General features: G+C 41.9%; 1 protein-coding gene across 5 annotated transcripts in view; it reads right to left on the bottom strand.

Moving 5' to 3' along the window:
- RASGRF2 (Ras protein specific guanine nucleotide releasing factor 2) overlaps positions 1-17,488 on the bottom strand; it is a 230,136-nt gene that overhangs the window by 84,747 nt on the left and 127,901 nt on the right. For 3 of the 5 annotated variants that reach the window (XM_067731141.1, XM_067731143.1, XM_067731144.1), the window contains exons 16-17: positions 11,178-11,303; positions 8,548-8,637 (exon numbers count right to left, since the gene is read on the bottom strand). In XM_067731141.1, the coding sequence (XP_067587242.1) occupies positions 8,548-8,637; positions 11,178-11,303 (216 nt within the window). Of the gene's footprint in view, positions 1-8,547; positions 8,638-11,177; positions 11,307-17,488 lie in introns of all 5 variants that reach the window. The other 2 variants (XM_067731139.1, XM_067731142.1) reach the window with 1 other exon arrangement.

The raw sequence follows: 17,488 nt of genomic DNA, 5'->3' as shown, positions 1-17,488 counted from the left end.
TCACAAAATAGGACCAAAAAAATCCTCAAATTTATACAGAACCATAAAAGACCCCAAACAACCAAAGCAATCCTGAGAAAAAAAACAAAGCTGAAGGTATCACATCCCTGATTTCAAATTATACAACAGGCATCCTTGGAGATATTGCAGCTTTTGTTCCAGACCATGGCAAAACGGCAGATATTGTAATAAAATAAGTCACACCATTTGTTTTGGTTTCTCAGTGCATATAAAAGTTATGTTTACATTATACTGCAGTCTTTTAAGTGTGCAATAGCATTAGTTCTGAAAAAATAATGTATATACCTTAATTTAAAACACTTTATTGCTAAAAATTGCTAACTGTCACCCGAGCCTTCAGCAAGTCGTAATCTTTTTGCTGGTAGAGGGTCTTGCCTCAATGTTGATGGCTGTTGACTGACCAGGCTGGTGGTTGCTGGAGGCTGGGATGGCTGTGGCCATTTTAAAAAATACGACAACCAAGAAATTTGCCACATCCATTGACTCTTCCTTTCGCCAACAATTTCTCTGTAGCATACAATGCTGTTTGAGAGCATTTTACCCACAGCAGAAAACTTCTTTCAAAACTGGAGTCAATCCTCTCAAACCCTGCTGCTGCTTCATCAACTAAATGTATGTAATATTCTAAATCGTTTGTTGTCATTTCAACAATCTTCACGGCATCTTCAAAAGGTGTAGATCCGGGCTTCCCTGGTGGTGAAGTGGTTGGGGGTCCGCCTGCCGATGCAGGGGACACGGGTTCGTGCCCCAGTCCGGGAGGATCCCACATGCCACGGAGCGGCTGGGCCTGTGAGCCATGGCCGCTGAGCCTGCGCGTCCGGAGCCTGTGCTCCGCAATGGGAGTGACCACAACAGTGAGAGGCCTGCTTACCGCAAAAAAAAAAAAAAAAAAAAAAAAAAAAAGGTGTAGATCCCATCTCAAGAAAACACTTTCTTTGCTCATCCATAAGAAGCAGCTCCTCACCTGTTGAAGTTTTATCATGAGATCACAGTAAGTCAGTCACATCTTCAGCCTCCACTTCTAATTCTAGTTCTCTTGCTATTTCCACCACATCTGCAATGACTTACTCCACTGAAGTCTTGAACCCCTCAAAGTCATCCATGAGGGTTGGAATAAACTTCTTCCAAACTCCTGTTAATGTTGATATTTTGAGCTTTTTCCACGAATCACAAATGTTCTTAATGACATCTAGAATGATGAATCCTTTCCAGAAAGTTTTCAACTTACCCTTCTCAGATCCATCAGAGGAATCTCTATCTATGGCAACTATAGTCTTATGAAATATAATTCTTACATAACAGGACTTGAAAGTTAAAATTACTCCTTGCTCTACGGGCTGCGGAATGGATGCTGTATTTCGCAGGCATGAAAATAACAATCTCGTTGTACCTCTCCACCAGAGCTCTTGAGTGACCAGGTGCACTGTCAATGAGCAGCACTATTTTGAAAGGAATCTTCTTTTCTAAGCAATAGGTCTCAACAGTGGGCTTAAAATATTCAGTAAACCATGGTGTAAATAGATGTGCTGTCATCCAGCCTTCGTTGTTCCATTTATAGAGCACAGGCAGATTTAGCATAATTTAGCATAATTCTTAAGGGCCCTAGGATTTTCAGAATGGTAAATGAGCATTGGCTTCAACTTCAAGTCACCAGCTGCACTGGCCCCTAACAAGAGAGTCAGCCTGTCCTTTGAAGCTTTGAAGCCAGGTATTGATTTCTCTCTAGCCACGAAAATCCTAGATGGCATCATCTTCTAATAGAAGGCTGTTTCATCTGCACTGAAAATCTGTTGTCTAGTGTATCCACCTTCATTAATGATCTTAGCTGGCTAGATCTTCTGGATAACTTGCTGCAACTTCTACATCAGCACTTGTTGCTTCACCTTGCACTTTTATGTTATGGAGACAACTTCTTTCTTTCAAGCTCATGAACCAACCTGCGCTCATTTCAGATTTTTCTTCTACAGCTTCCTCATCTCTCTCCACCTTCACAGAATTTAGGAGTGTTAGGGTCTTGCTCTAGATTAGGCTTTGGTTTAAGGGAATGTTGTGGCTGGTTTGATCTTCTATCCAGACCACTAAAACTTTCTCCATAAGAGCAATAAGGCTGTTTCGCTTTTTTATCATTCACGTGTTCACTGGAGTAGTGGTAGTTTTAATTTCCTTCAAGAACTTTTCCTTTGCATTCGCAACTTGGTTAACTGTTTGGTGCAAGAGGCCTAGCTTTCAGCCCATCTACTCTTTCGACATGCCTTCCTTAATAAGCTTAATCATTTCTAACTTTTGATTTAAAGTGAGAAACATGCAACTCTTCCTTTCACTTGAACACTTAGAGGCCACAGTAGGGTTATTAACTGGGCTAATTTCAACATTGTTGTGTCTCAGGGAAACAGGGAGGCCTGAGAAGAGGGAGAGAGGCAGGAATGGCAGGTCGGTAGAGCAGCCAGAACACACTCAGCATTTATCTATTAAATTCACCATCTTTATATGGGTGTGGTTCATGGACCACCCCCAAATTAAACAGTAATATCAAAGGTTACTGAATGCAGGTCACCATAACAAGTATAATAAGAATGAAAAAGTTTCAAATATTGAGAGAATTTACAAAATGTGACAGAGAGACATGAAGTGAGCAAATGCTGTTGGAAAAATGGTGCTGATAGACTCGCTCGACACACGGTTGCCAAAAACCTTCTATTTGTAAAAAATACAGTATTTGTGAAACACAATAAAGCAAAGTGCAATAAAATGAGGTATAACTGTACAAAGCTATAGTAATCAAAACAGCATGATATTGGCATAAAAAAGACACAGATTAATGAAACAGAGTTGAGAGCCCAGAATAAACCCACATGTAGATGGACAATTATAATTTATGACAAAGGAGCAAAGAACATACAATGGGAGAAAGGATAGTCTCTTCCATAAATGGTATTGGGAAAACTGGACGGTCATATGCAAAAGAATGAAACTAGGCCACTATTTTACTCCATATACAAAAATCAACTCAAAATGGATTAAAGACTTGAATGTAAGACCTAAAATCATAGAATTCCTAGAAAAAAACATATGCAGTACACTTTTTAACATTGGTCTTAGCAGTATCTTTCTGGATATGTCTCCTGAGACAAGGGAAACAAAAGCAAAGATAACAAATGAGACTACATCTAGCTAAAAAACTTCTGCACAGCAAAGGAAACCATCAGCAAAACAAAAAGACAACCTACCGAATGGGAGAAGATACTTGAAAATCATATATCCAATAGGAGTTTAATATCCAAAATATATAAAGAACTCATACAACTCCACAACAACAAAACAAACACCCTGATTAAAAAATGGGCAGAGGATCTGAGTAGACATTTTTCCAAAGAAGACATACAGATGGCCAGTAGGCACATAAAATGATGTTCAGTATCACTAATTATTAGGGAAATGCAAATCAAAACCACAATGATGTATCACCTCACGCCAGTTAGAATGACTATTCTCAAAAAGACAGGAAATAACAAGTGTTGGTGAGGATGATGAGAAAAGGGAACATTCATACACTGGTGGTGGGAATGTAAATTGGTGCAGCCACTATGGAAGACAGTATAGAGATTCCTCAAAAAATTAAGAACAGAATTACCATATAATCCAGGTATTCCATTTCTGAGTGTTTATCCAAAGAAAATGGAGATACTAATTCAAAAAGACATATGCACCCCTATACTCAGTGTAGCATTATTTACAATAGCCAAGATATGGAAACAACCTAAGTGCTCATCAATGGATGAATGAATAAAGATGTAATATATATGCACAATGCAATACTACCCAGCCATAACAGAAAGATGAAATCTTGCCATTTGCAACAATGTGGATGGACCTTGAGGGTATTATGCTAAGTGGAATAAGTCAGATGGAAAAAGACAAATGCCATATGTTTTCACTCATATGAGGAATATAAAAAAATAAAATAAAATAAACAACCAAAAAGAATAAAATGAAATAAACAACCAAACCAAACAAAAACGAACATAGATACAGAGAAAAGATTAATGGTCACCAAGGGGAAAGGGACATGGGGGAGGGTAAAATGGGTAAAGGGAGTCAACTGCATAGTGATGGATGGAAATTAAACTTTCCATGGTGAGTACACAGTAGTGAATACATAAGTTGAAATACAATGTTGTACCCATGACACTTAAAAATAAATAAGGAATTTAAAGTAAGACTTGGAATCACTGTTAACTTACATTTGGTTTGCCAAAGCTCTTTGTTTTTCATTAATAATAGTGATAATAATGTTTTCATTAAAAAATGTAAATGAGATACATTCTGTCTCCCAAAATTCAACTAGCTGTATTAAGACATTTTTATTGTAAAATGGTTTTTATATATTTTGGAAAAAAAAAACAATAAAAAATATGTCTCAAACTGGTTGTAGGAATGCTACAACCAGAGAAGGAACAAATACACCTTCTCCATCTAGTTTAGTGATTCTCCATCTTGGTTCCACATAAGTATCACATAGGGAACTTTAAAAATCCTGATGCCCCAGATGTACCCAGACCAATCAAGTCATAATCTCTGGGGGTGGGACCAGTTATTGGTATTTTAAAAAGTGAGTCCAAGCCCAATTCACACCAAGCTCAGATCTACTATTGGCTACACAAGCCTGAGTGGTTTAACAGAGGAAAAAACAGATTATGAATGATCTATTTTACAAGTACAAAGTCACCACCAGTAAAGAACTCATTATTTCTCTAAGCAATTGTAACTGTGCCATTAATTTTCCTATAAATGCATTCAGTCATTCCTCTACTTTGTTAATTTACTCTGACTTGCATAGAATGGTAAAACCTATAATCTTTTCACAGATAATCAAGAGTTGCTTGTAGTACCTCCACTGCCGTTATTTCTACTCTCATAAAAATAACCCACCTCACACTTTCATATTTCATTTTAGATCATTTCATAAACCCTATCATTAATCCCAGAGCTTTAGGTATATAGTAAGCACCATGATATGCCCTGATATGTGTATTTATTGGATTTGCATTTCTATTCATATCATAACTATATCCAAACTGCACCTGCAGATTCCCTGTATCAGCAGCCATCTGAAAGGCACAGATTTTAATTCTACTTTAATGCAGAGCTCCTAAATTTGAGCAGATGCTTGAAAGTACATTTCAGCCAGTGTGGTGGCTCATAAGACTCACTGTTTTTTTGTCTCAGTCTTGCATAGAGCTAAAACTTATAGAGTTAGCACTTATTTGACTGATTGATGATCACTGGTCCCACTCCCACCTCCACCCGCCACCCCGTGATCAAAATTTCCTAAAGCTGCTCTGATTCCAAGAATGATCAGGGCTGGACTCATAAACAGATTTACCAGGAAGCTTAAGCCTCGGGGCCTCTCAATGTGTATGGGCCTCTTCCAAAGCCCTGGGAGGTGCTCTAAAGGTTTGTAATTTTATATTCTTTTCCTTGAGGCAGACTGTGTAAGTGTTAGACCCCACAAATCCCGGATCCATCCACAGTGGGCCTAATGTAACTTGGCTGCCAATCGCAAGGCAAGCACTAAATAAACTGTGAACTCTTTATAATGTGAAGTTAAGGAGAATTAATCGTGTCACAATCATGCCCACAGATCAAGCTTTCCTTCCTCTCCAGCAGAGGTACTCCTGTTGGTCTACAAGGAAACGGAGCATGACATGGAAGGAAGAGGCACCCATCTTTGGAAAGTACAGGCTCTAAGTCCTTAAAGAAACCAGAGGGGAAATTCCAGTCTTTTCCAGTGTGTGTGGAAATCAGGTAGGCTCAGACCCGAGGGGCAGGACTGGCAATCCTGAGTACATACCAGGCCACCTTTCACAGATAAATCAACTTTCTCTGACTTTACGGCATGCACGTCTTATCTGGCCTCTTTGCGAAGAAAATTTTCTGTCCATCCTTCTGCTAAATTTAAATACCTTTTAAGGCAGTAAAATTACCTTCTAAGCAATCATTAAAGAGAAATGGCTTACGTGCAAATGCCTGCAGTGAATATTTGAAAGCATAATCACTAACTGACAGTTCTAACCCAGAGTTGCCAGATTCCCGTGTATTTTGATGGAGGTAGAGGTTGAGGGCAGGGAGGTGAGAGAGGATTAAAGCAAGAGGGAATCCGAAGAGGAGCCTGAAACATGAAAGCCCACTCTGCAGACCGCATGGCTTGGCCGGGCGGCACGTTGTTTCAGGCTATAAGCCACACACACAGCAGAGCGGCACCACCAGGTGGTCCCATATTGCAGCCAGACAAGCAGACAGGAAGCCTGGAAAAATGGATGTGAGCATGAGATGTTCACTTATCTACACCACCTTCCCTCCTGCTCACCTCTGCAGGCTCTCCACGTTCCAGTGTGCATTCGGGTCATAATTCCTGATTCAGAGAGTGGATACAAGGCCTGGTTTGAGACTTAAACATTAGGTAGCACTAGCTTCCTTCGGACACCTGTCTGTCTGGGTCTAGGGCTTCTCTAGGCAGTAGCAGGCTCTCCTCTCCCTGACCAGCCAAGGAGTCCAGATCATCTTCCCAGCACTTCCTCTCTTTCTGTTCCGTGTCCACCTGCCCTAGTGGCTATGAACCTGAGCCCTTCTGCTAAGTTCTCGTAGGCAGGTGGACTCTCCTGTGGGGCTAGATCCATGAAGCAGCCGAGCCCCAGGGACGTACTGATCCCTACTCCAAAACAGACCCTCTTTCGTACCACCATTAGCCACCGAAACCGACCCCTGTGCAACTTGCTGCCTTGACAGCGGGGCCACAGATACTGCCAAAGCCATCCTTTATGTCATGTATGTCTAAACTTGAATCATGTGGCTCCAGACCCCATCACAGGCAACGTCAGCAGCAGTGTGATAAAACAGGAGGTCCAGGCCACCCTGCACCTAGCAGTGCTGGCTGTCGTCAGTCAGCAGTCTGCCCCTCCTCAGCTGGCTCGCTGAGGAGAGCTTTCTTGCTAAGGCTCTTTCGGCTGCAGGGGAGAAGCAGGAACAGGCCGCAGAGCAGCAGCAGTGTTTGGATAGTGAGAAAGACCTGGCTATTGTGGTTACTTTATCCTCTGGCCCATCAGGCATGGGCAAGCCCAAGTCTGAAAGCCAGTCTCCGTTAGAACTTTGCTTCAATCTCAGGTGAAAAAAAGATACCTTCCCCGACCCAGCCTCCAGCAAATGGGGAAATGGTCTCATCCTGAATTGACCTAAAAACTATTTTCCCTTACAAACCACATTTAAATTAAGAGACCTGCGAGGAAGCTCTGTATTTCACTTTTTCCAAAGACAGACTAGCTTGTGAGAACAAAAGACAGAAGAAGGTCTTAGCAAATCACAGTTGATAACCAATTCTGCCGGAAGTGTAGGGAAGACTCCTTTATTATCTCATCAAAGAAATGTTCATCATTATAACATGTAGTCAACAACAGAAGCCGACTGGATTGAGAAGACATCAATACTATTACCATTACAGGCTGTATTGTGTTACACTGATGGGAACTGAGGGGAAGGTTCTGGGAATATTTGGGGTAAAGAACATCCCCAATTTGCCTGACCACAACCAGTGAAGTGTGTGTGGTAAAGTATTTAAGATGTGGAATGTAGTCAAAGTGCAAAGATTTTCCATTCAGATGGGATATCTATCTATCTAGATAGATAGATAGATAGATAGGTAAATATGAATTACTATGGTAATTCATGTTCCTTATAGTATATCTCTTTGTACTTACTTCAACTTAGATTTCACACAGACAGTACCTACCAGTTACTCTTGTTGAATATAGGTTCATAGGCTTTGGAAATGGACTTCTCTGGTAGGTGAGCAATGGCTAATTAACAAAATACACCAAAAATACACTCCCGGAACACAGAGAATTAGTTTAGGTGAAGATACTTACAGCAACAAGGCTGTTTAAACCACATACGGATTTATTTTAACATAACGTCCTCCTTGCACACGAGAGAAGAGGACAGAGATCATGAATATAATTTTTTATCTATTTAAAATACCGTGCTTTTATTTTAAGTACTTCTTTACCCTGAAGATTAACTGATAGCAACTCAGAAAGCATCATGGAGCTACTGGAAATGAATTTTGAGTCCTCTAAAGCAATAGATCCCTCCCTCCTCCCCGCCCCCTCCACAAACCTTCCCTCCCACCTTGCATATGCTTTCAGCACTGGACTCAGTTAAAAGGGAACCACGTGTCCTCGACAATTTGGCTAAAAAGGTTAAAGAACTCCATAAAACAACGTGAAAGAAATAACACATCCTTCTCTGATACAGAAGTTCTCAAAAGGGTTACGCACAGGCCACCTGTGTGAGACTCACCTGAAGGTGCTTATTTAAAAAGACGGTATCACGCCAAGATGCGCTGACTTAGGGGGCTGGGAATCTGCATTCTTAAGAAGCTGCCCAGTGTATCATCAAGACGCTGGCAGGCAAGGACCACTGATTTACCATAAATTGCCATGTGTCTGCACTCAGCTGCTGGCCCCTACTCACCAGGTGGACTCCCATGTCCTGCTGCAGCTGTGGCAATTGCAAAAGCAGAAGCAGGCGAAACAGAGCAGTGGGAGTTGTCGGCGGTCTGTCCTGGTTATTTCAAAAGAATGGAAATGGCATGGTGAGACAGTTGGATAATATAACGTAATAAAAATTCTCATTTTCATTCCAGCACTGGATGAATGCAAATACCCTGCATTGTCCTTATTAATAGGCAAATAACAAGATTCTATATTAGCAAGTCCATTCTAGGTATAGCCCCAAGAGGAATGAAAGCATACATCTACACAAAAACTTATACGTGAACATCCATAGCAGCATTATTCATAACAGCCAAAAAGTAAAAACAATCAAATGTCCACCAACTGGTGAAGTGATAAACCAAATCAAAAATTCTCATACAAGGGAATATCATCTAGCCACAAAAAGGAATGAAGTACTAATACATACTACAACATGAATGTACCTTGAAAACATCATGCTAAGTGAATGTCAGTCATAAAGAGTCACGTATTGTATGATCCCATTTACATTAAATGTCCTGATTAGGTAAATCCATAGAGACAGAGAGTAAATTAGTGGTTTCCAGGGGCTGGCGGGGAGATGGGAATGGGGAGTGACTACTAATGAGGACATGGTCCCTTAGTGGGGGAGGGGATGAAAATGTTCTGGAATGAGATAGTAGTCATGGCTGCCCAGCCTTGTGAATATATAAAAACCACTGAACTGTGTATTTTAAAAGGGTGAATCTTATGGTATGTGAACTTTATCTCAATATAAAAAATAGTTTTTAAAAATATTCTACACTTTACTGATGGAATTTTCTTCTCAAAGTACCTTTAGAAGCAGAGATGGGTTCTTAAACCGAAGGATGCACTCGGCACCTTTAGGCAGCCCCTCTCACTCAGACGCTTACACACAGCATTGGCTAATATTGCTGACAACCTCACTGTTTTTCTCACTCAGGCTTTTAGTGAAGATAGCTCACTGTGATTCTGTGATTTTTGATTAGTTTGCCCCTAAAGTTATATAGTCATGCTTAAAATAAATAAGAGGGGAAGCAAAGAGCTGCTTAATGTACCCAAGCATGAAAGCAAAGAACAGCTCTACCCTCTCCTTCAGCAGTAGCCTGAAAACATTTGTGAAGCAAGGTGGCAAGTAGACAGATGAACAGGCAAAATTCAGCTACACAGTGAGAAAATGTGTGATACTGTCCCCATTTGGATCCACCGTATTATCACAGATTTTGGCTTTCTTCCTGTGTCGCTGGGATTTAGTCAGATCAGGAAAGAAACAAAGGACTTAGTTAATCCACAAACAGGATGAGGATTTCCAAATGATGTTTACATAAATTTAAAAACATTTTAAATGAATATAAACATATGAAAGAGACCGTACTAAAACAGAGCTCTAATAATAGTAACCAAGTGGACAGCATTTAATCTTGCCTTGGTAAAGTTTTGCTTTCACAGACTTTGGCCCCAAACTCTTACAGGTTTAATGACCTCAAGGGAGTCTGTCCCACATGGCAATGGTCAAAGAAGTTGCCAAGGCTTGGACTGACCAAGCCTCTAAGAAGAGTAAAGAGATTTGGCTAATTCCATAGTAGTCCTATAACAAGCCAGGGAATCTAGCTTGTTACCCTTGGTTTTTCAGAGCTATCCAAATGTCAGGGTGACCCATGACGGACCAGGAGCCCCAAAGGGCTAATATCCATCAGGGCAAATCTGCTGACAACAGTCTGACCCAGACTAGCTTCTCTTGGAGGTGATGGCAATGAAAACAACTTCCACCACGAGGCTAAGGCTGCAAATGAAAGGACCCTTTGGAGCCATGCACTCTATCTTTTGCTAAACTGCCTTACTTAAAGCAGGAGTATGAGAGTCAGAAAACGTCTACGTTTTACATGGGTTACTTAGGGTGAATCTGGTTTCATAATTGAATAATTTTCTCTTCCAACTTGAAATAATTGGCTTGAGGAGAAAAGAAGAAAACATTTCTAAAACAACTGTAATTTGGATATATTTATTTGAGCAATGAGGAGATAAAAGATTTCTGTCTTTTGTTCTGTCTTCCCTCCAATTAGAAAACATTTGGTATATTCTAAAACAAATTATGGGATAATGTTTTATAATTTTCATAACTATAGAAAAGATACCAGATTCTGCCACTAGTAATAATGAAGATTGGCGCTCCATGCAACTGGACTTTATTTTAGCTGAAACAGTGTTCTTAATAAGGTCCCCCCCGACAATTCTGTGTCCCAGATGAACCTATTTAATACAGACTACACTGGGATTCATGGTAAGGTATCAGAGTCTGGGAACATTCTGGTGAAACCAGCACTGAAATTCAATCAACTAGCAACTAAGAACAGGCTTCTCAATTCAGGTTACTCCACACAAAGTGTCATGCAATGATGGGGTCAAATAAATATTGGTTATACTAATGACATACTCTCTAATCATTTATTTTCTACTACTTGGTCCTACAGTAACATTTGCTTCCCATTACTTTTCATAACTGAGACTAAAAATATTCGGGGAGTGAAACAGTAAGGCAAACAAAAGATTCAGGAGCTAGAATCATCCCTCGCTTGAGTGTTTCTGAGTCCCTTTCTGAGCGCTCACCTACGGGCTGGCGGTAGCGGAGGTGCCGAGGAGTTGAGGGTGACCTGCAAGGTGAAGGTTCGGTGGCATCTGCCGCGGGGGAGCTTTCCACTCCTGCTCGGTCCACCGGTGCAGACTCCAGCACTGCTGCTTTAAAACATCATGAATTTTAACAACCAGGCCATGAATTCAAGAGCTTCTTGTCAGTATCATGCATGGAAACACAAAAGTTCATTATGGATAATAAGCATTTCATGTTAGTCTACATTTTTAAAGGACTTTATCATGAAATCGAGTCACTCTTCCTGGCGGAATGTTAACGACATGAAGTCTAACTGTGGCTCATCTCCTCACCTGTCTTGCTGACCCTGCTGAGCCTGGTTGATCCTCCCAAGCCCCTTTTGTTCAACACAACAGATGTTACGGATAAAAAGAAGAGGATATGCAGTGGCTTCCCCGCCCTCCAGAATGTTTCTCCCTTCTTGGAGTGGGAAAAGAGGGACTTTTTCCAGATGGTAAATGAAAATTGGGACTTCATTAGTTCTTTGCCTAGCTTGCTCCCTTAAGACAATTCAAGGAGCCCCCCTGCCTAAGGATCTACGGCTGTACTGTCCAAAATGGTAACCCGAGCCCAAAGTGGCTATGTCAGTTTAAATGAAAACTCAATTTAAGCGAATATTTCACTTCCTCACTTGCACTGGCCACACTTCAAGTGCTCAGTAGCCACGTGTGGTGAGTGGCTACAGTACTGAACAGCATTTCCATCCTCCCAGAAGGTTCTATTGGGTAGCCCTGTCCGAGAGCTACGGATCAGCAGGAAGCAAGTGGAAATTTTTACAATGAACAGTTGAGAGATTTTTAAGATAATCTGTGCCTCTTCACTGCAGCTAACATCCCATGAGTAAAAGAAACAGTCCAGAGTCACATTTAAGCTATTACCACACCCCTTGCGCTAGCTTAGTAACCAGGTAAAATTACAACTTTGTGTGTGTTCTTTTCAGGAAAAGCACTACAAGAATGTCATAAATTTCCAACAACTCTTCCATTTCTTTTTCCTTGGGCTTTTCATCAACCGACAAAAGCTGTATCACCTCCACTAGTTTTCCATTTACGCCTGTCAGCAGAGCTACTCTCAACTCAACTCCCTTTACCATTCCATTCAAGATTTCACTCAACAAACTTGACAAAATCCCTAATAACTTCACATAAAGCCATTTTTTACACTTGCATGTGATTTACTCCCTTAGAAATATGGCCCCAAGTCAGCTCTTTTGAAAAACAAAGGGGCCAGGGAAGGGAAATGGTTAGAATCTTTCCTCCAATGACATAATTACAGTCAAGCTGGCAATGATGCAGGATGGAGACATAAAAATCAGTGCTTAGCTGTTAGTTTTATTATTTTCTAAATAACTCCCTCAAAATGCAGTAATAGAAGGCATCTGCTTTGCAAGAGCAAGCAGAATATCAAATGTATGTCCTTGGTCTGATTCAACCATTCATTCCTCTGAGGCAAATGAGCAAATCATTTAGTCAGCAATTACACTGAACCCAAAAAACTTCCCAGCGAGAGAGCTGGACAGGCCCCGAAAGTCCACTGAAAGAACAGGAAAGCACAGACTAACACTGTAAGCAAACGGGCACCTACAGAGAGGAGAAACCATGCCAGCACTGTGGGGGGAAAGAAGCGTTTCCTTCTGCCAGGTTCACTTTCAGTCAAGTTCCATGCCAAGCAGCTTTGCCTGCAGAACGAGTGGGCAGATGTGGGCTCAAAACAAATGCTAAAATTGGGAGCACTTTCAGCCCACAGGCAGGCAATTTTCAAACTAAGAATACAGAAACAGACACTAGTGATGTGGGTCGTGCAGCGATGCTTAGACTGGTTGCACAGCCATGGCCCAAGAGAACGCTGATGGGGTAAGAGACCCAAACACAGTGAGTGAGCTGCCCCATGGCTCTCCTTTCTTGCCTGCTGTTGGTTATGTTTTTTGTTGAGATCTCACCACTGGGTGGAATCTGGATGTGAGCTGGGCTGATATTTGTGCTTTTTAGAAGGACCCAGGATAGCAGAAGGTGGGGACTTCGTGGTAGGAAGAAAGAGGGGCACTAATGAATGTTGGGTGAGCCTGGAACAGATCTGGGGACTGGGTGGGGGTGAAACCAACTGCATTATTTTTCCCTCCGAAGTTCACAGTCTTGCTCATTTTGAGGGATATTTCCTATTTCTCTTCTTTCCCTTCATGTCATTTGAAGTTCTCTTGCCAGGATATATTGCAAGGCTGGCATTATAACTGCAATGACAATAAAACTGGACAAAGGTTACTAGCATTTTTCAAAGAGCGTACCCTGAAACTGTCTAGCTGGACAGTAGTGAGGGAGACCCACGACCTCAGTATGGGCCTAATGGTGAAGCTGAACTCGTGCAATGAGGTTTGTGGAGTTGCGTCCTGAGGTGAAAAGCAGAAACTGTACAAACTCTTGGCACAGGGTTTCTTATTCAAGTCTGCCAGCTGTCTTAAGTGTTACCATTATGCAAAGCACACGCAAACATCTTTCAAATTAAAGACAGATCATTGTCTCCCTTTACTTTGCCAACTGGAATTTTCAAGACTAGATAGCAGAGTTAATACGGCAGCACTCTTGGCTTCTGCAGACATTCTGTGCATGCGCGCGTGCGCACACACACACACACACAGACACAACTTGTCAGGCTGACACTGAAGTAAAGTGTTTCATCCATGACTTTTCTAGAACTATTCATGATCAGTATTGCCTATATACCAATGCAAAATAAAAGGAAAAACTAGATCTATAATTCCTTTGTTTCACCTTTTCAGCAAAATGCCAAAGAGCTCCCTAGACCTCAGTATAATTCTAAGCTTTCTATTCACAGTGTCTCTTTTATGAGGATCCACAGGATAAATTATTCTCAAGTCTCAGGAGCAAGAAAAGATGTGCCTGCACACCAATCTATTCTTAGCTTTCAATATGAATCACATAACTGATTACATTCAGAACCAAAATCAGAGTGACTTTAGGAACTGCAGAGGACCACACAGTACTCACTTGTTCACTAACCATACCCATGGCCTCATACGATTTTCCTCCATTGCCTGATTTCCTTATCTATTTTAGTTTTAATCCAGTGTACCATGTGCCTCTTTGAACTACCACCTTAAATACTTTTAAGAACAAGATGGGAAGTAAATACATTAAAAATAATCAGAAGACAGCTACAGAAAGAGAAAAATAATCAAGATGCTGGGCTTCCCTGGTGGCGCAGTGGTTGAGAGTCCGCCTTCCGATGCAGGGGACATGGGTTCGTGCCCTGGTCCAGGAAGATCCCACATGCCACGGAACGGCTGGGCCCGTGAGCCATGGCCGCTGAGCCTGCGCGTCCGGAGCCTGTGCTCCGCAACAGGAGAGGCCACAACAGTGAGAGGCCCGCGTACCACACACAAAAAATCAAGATGCAATGAGGTGGCCAAAAACAAAGTGTTTAATAGAAGGATTGCTGGAGGGGGGCGGAAATCATGGTAAAAATGAGAGATAAAGGGGCACATATTAGTGGGTAGACGTGACTAAGACACATGGGGCAGAGGAGAGGACACCTCTGGAGATGATGTTGGCTCTAATGGGCTTCAACAAGTGCCATGGGCCACACATGGACACAACCCTGGAATGTCCCCACCTCCCACAGTGAGAGGAGCTCTGTATTTAACCTTGACCTGGGAACTGCAAAATCATATTTCTACCCCGCGAACCACGTGGATAAACTGACCCTTGAAATTCTAACTGCAAATCATCTGTTTGGGGAAAATCCAGTGGAGAAACACAGAGGCATTAAGTCCTCAACTTTGGCTATTTCTCTAATGTGAGAAAGAACCTACTATTTCTGCCACACCATTATTCATGGACCCTCTCCATCTGCTGGGCCCTGGTCAGAAATGATCCAAGCTGCTACATAACAAGCTCTCTAGCTGATGCTAGCTGTGCCCACAATGATCCCTGATCCCACCTCTGCCCAACACCTACACTGACAAGTCTTTGCAGCCTTTGTCAGTGTCATTCCCTGGGAGCTTGATCTAGTACTTTCTCATTTATCTTGGTCTCCCCAAGTCTAACCTTTTTCCAGCTTATCATTCCTGGGGAAAAACTAGTGATTCCTCCCAGTGATCACACCTCTATCTGAGACAGCAGGCCAAACAGATGTTACGATATGGTATTGGACCAACACTATGCACTTTGGGCTTGGACTTCAAAGACCAGAACTAGGGAACTTGGTGACCACTGTGGAACAATCCATGTAAGTGTAAGAATTAATCAAGATGGGTAATGGGCAGCTTGACTGAGGACCTTTAGAACTACGACATGTACTTAGTCTATAATGCAGAAAGGAATAGATTTTTCATTTGCTCCTCTATTCAAGAAAAAAGTTAATACCTATACTACTAAGCATTAGCCAAATTAAAATGCAATCTCTGGGAAATTGCGAAAAAGGAGAAACATTCTCACTGTACTCCTGTTAGGAGGCCACTATCAAAAGAAAGAAAATATTAAGTGTTGGCAAGGATGCAGAGAAATTGGAACTCTGTACACTGTTGATGGGAATGTAAATGATGTAGGCACTATCAAAAACAAAAATTTCCTCAAAAAATTAAAAATAGAATTACCATATGATCTAGCAATCTCATTTTTGGGTATATATGCAAAAGAATGGAAAGCAGGATCTTGAAGAGATAATTGCATACACATGTACACTGCAGTATTATTCACAGTAGCCAAGAGATGGAAGCAACCCAAATGTCCATCAATAGAGGAATGGATAAAGAAAATATGGAGTATATATACAATGGAATATTGTTCAGCCTTAAGAAAGAAGAAAATCCTGGCACATGTTACAGCATGGATGAACCTTGAGGACATTATGCTACATGAAATAAGACAGTCACAAAAAGGCAAATACTGTGTGATTTCACTTATATGAGGCATAAAAAATAGTCAAACTTGGGACTTGCCTGGTGGCGCAGTGCTTAAGAATCCGCCTGCCAATGCAGGGGACATAGGTTCAAGCCCTGGTCCGGGAAGATCCCACATGTTGCGGAGCAACTAAGCCCGTGTGCCACAACTAATGAGCCTGCGCTCTAGAGCCCGCGAGCCACAACTACTGAGCCCGCATGCCACAACTACTGAAGTCTGTGTGCTTAGGGCCCGTGCTCAGCAACAAGACAAGCCATCACAATGAGAAGCCCACACACCACAACGAAGAGTAGCTCCTGCTCACCACAACGAAGAGTAGCCCCTGCTCACTGCAACTAGAGAAAGCCTGCACGCAGCAATGAAGACCCAACGCAGCCAAAAGTAAATAAATAATTTTTTTTAAAAAAGTAATCAAACTCATAGAAACAGAAAGAAGATGGTGGTTGCCAAGGGCTGGGGGGGAGGGAGAAATGCAGAGTTGTTCAATGGATGTAGAGTTTCAGTTTTGCAAGATGAAAAAGTTCTAAGTATGTATTGCACAACAATGCGAATATACTTAACACCACTGAACTGTACACTTAATGGCTAAGATGGCCAAAAAGAAGGAGGAGGAAGAGGAGGATTCTTCAGGAGAGTTTTAGTAAGTTTACTAGATGCTAGAAAGCCCCAGGAAGACTAGTAGCAGGGTTTCCTCTACAGAGCTGCACATGGCGTCAAAACTGGACAAAAGCTGCCCCTTCAGAAGCATTGGTCACTCCTGCTCTCAGAAATGGGTTTCACCACTGGGGGTTACCATCAGCCCTTTGCTCATAGGTTCTCTTTGCCCATTAGTTTGCCTGTTTCCTCTGTCCAACTGAGACAGGAAGGAAAAGGGCAGAGCACAACCCTTAAAGGAATGACACAACCATGTAGAAGAACAGGATACCACAAAAAACACTTAGAACCTACTAAGCCCAAGATGGTGGAAGATCTGACTCCCAGGAGACCTTGAGCCTCATTATACACCCACTATAATGCATTAACACACTAAATGACACACCCACCAGTGCCATGACAGTTGCGAGGCTGACCATAAAAGGCCAAAAAGTGGGCGGTGGCCCAATTCCTGGAAATCTCTGCTCCTTCCCCAAAGTAGCTGGAATAATCCTCCCACTCGTTAGCCTATGAAATTACCCAGCCCATAAAAACTAACGGCCCCAACACCAGGGGCCACCTCTCTCGCCTTCTGTCTTTGGAGTGTGTATCTCTCTAAATAAACCTGCCTTCACTTTACTATGGCTCACTCTTGAATTCTTTCTTGCGCATAGCCAAGGACCCTCACTTGGTGGCCTGTCCCAGGGACTCACTTGAGACCT

Source organism: Pseudorca crassidens, chromosome 3 (genome assembly GCF_039906515.1).
Source record: "Pseudorca crassidens isolate mPseCra1 chromosome 3, mPseCra1.hap1, whole genome shotgun sequence".
Taxonomy (NCBI): domain Eukaryota; kingdom Metazoa; phylum Chordata; class Mammalia; order Artiodactyla; family Delphinidae; genus Pseudorca; species Pseudorca crassidens.
The sequence above is the reverse complement of the archived record's forward strand: the minus strand, read 5'-3'. Positions and strand labels throughout refer to the sequence as shown.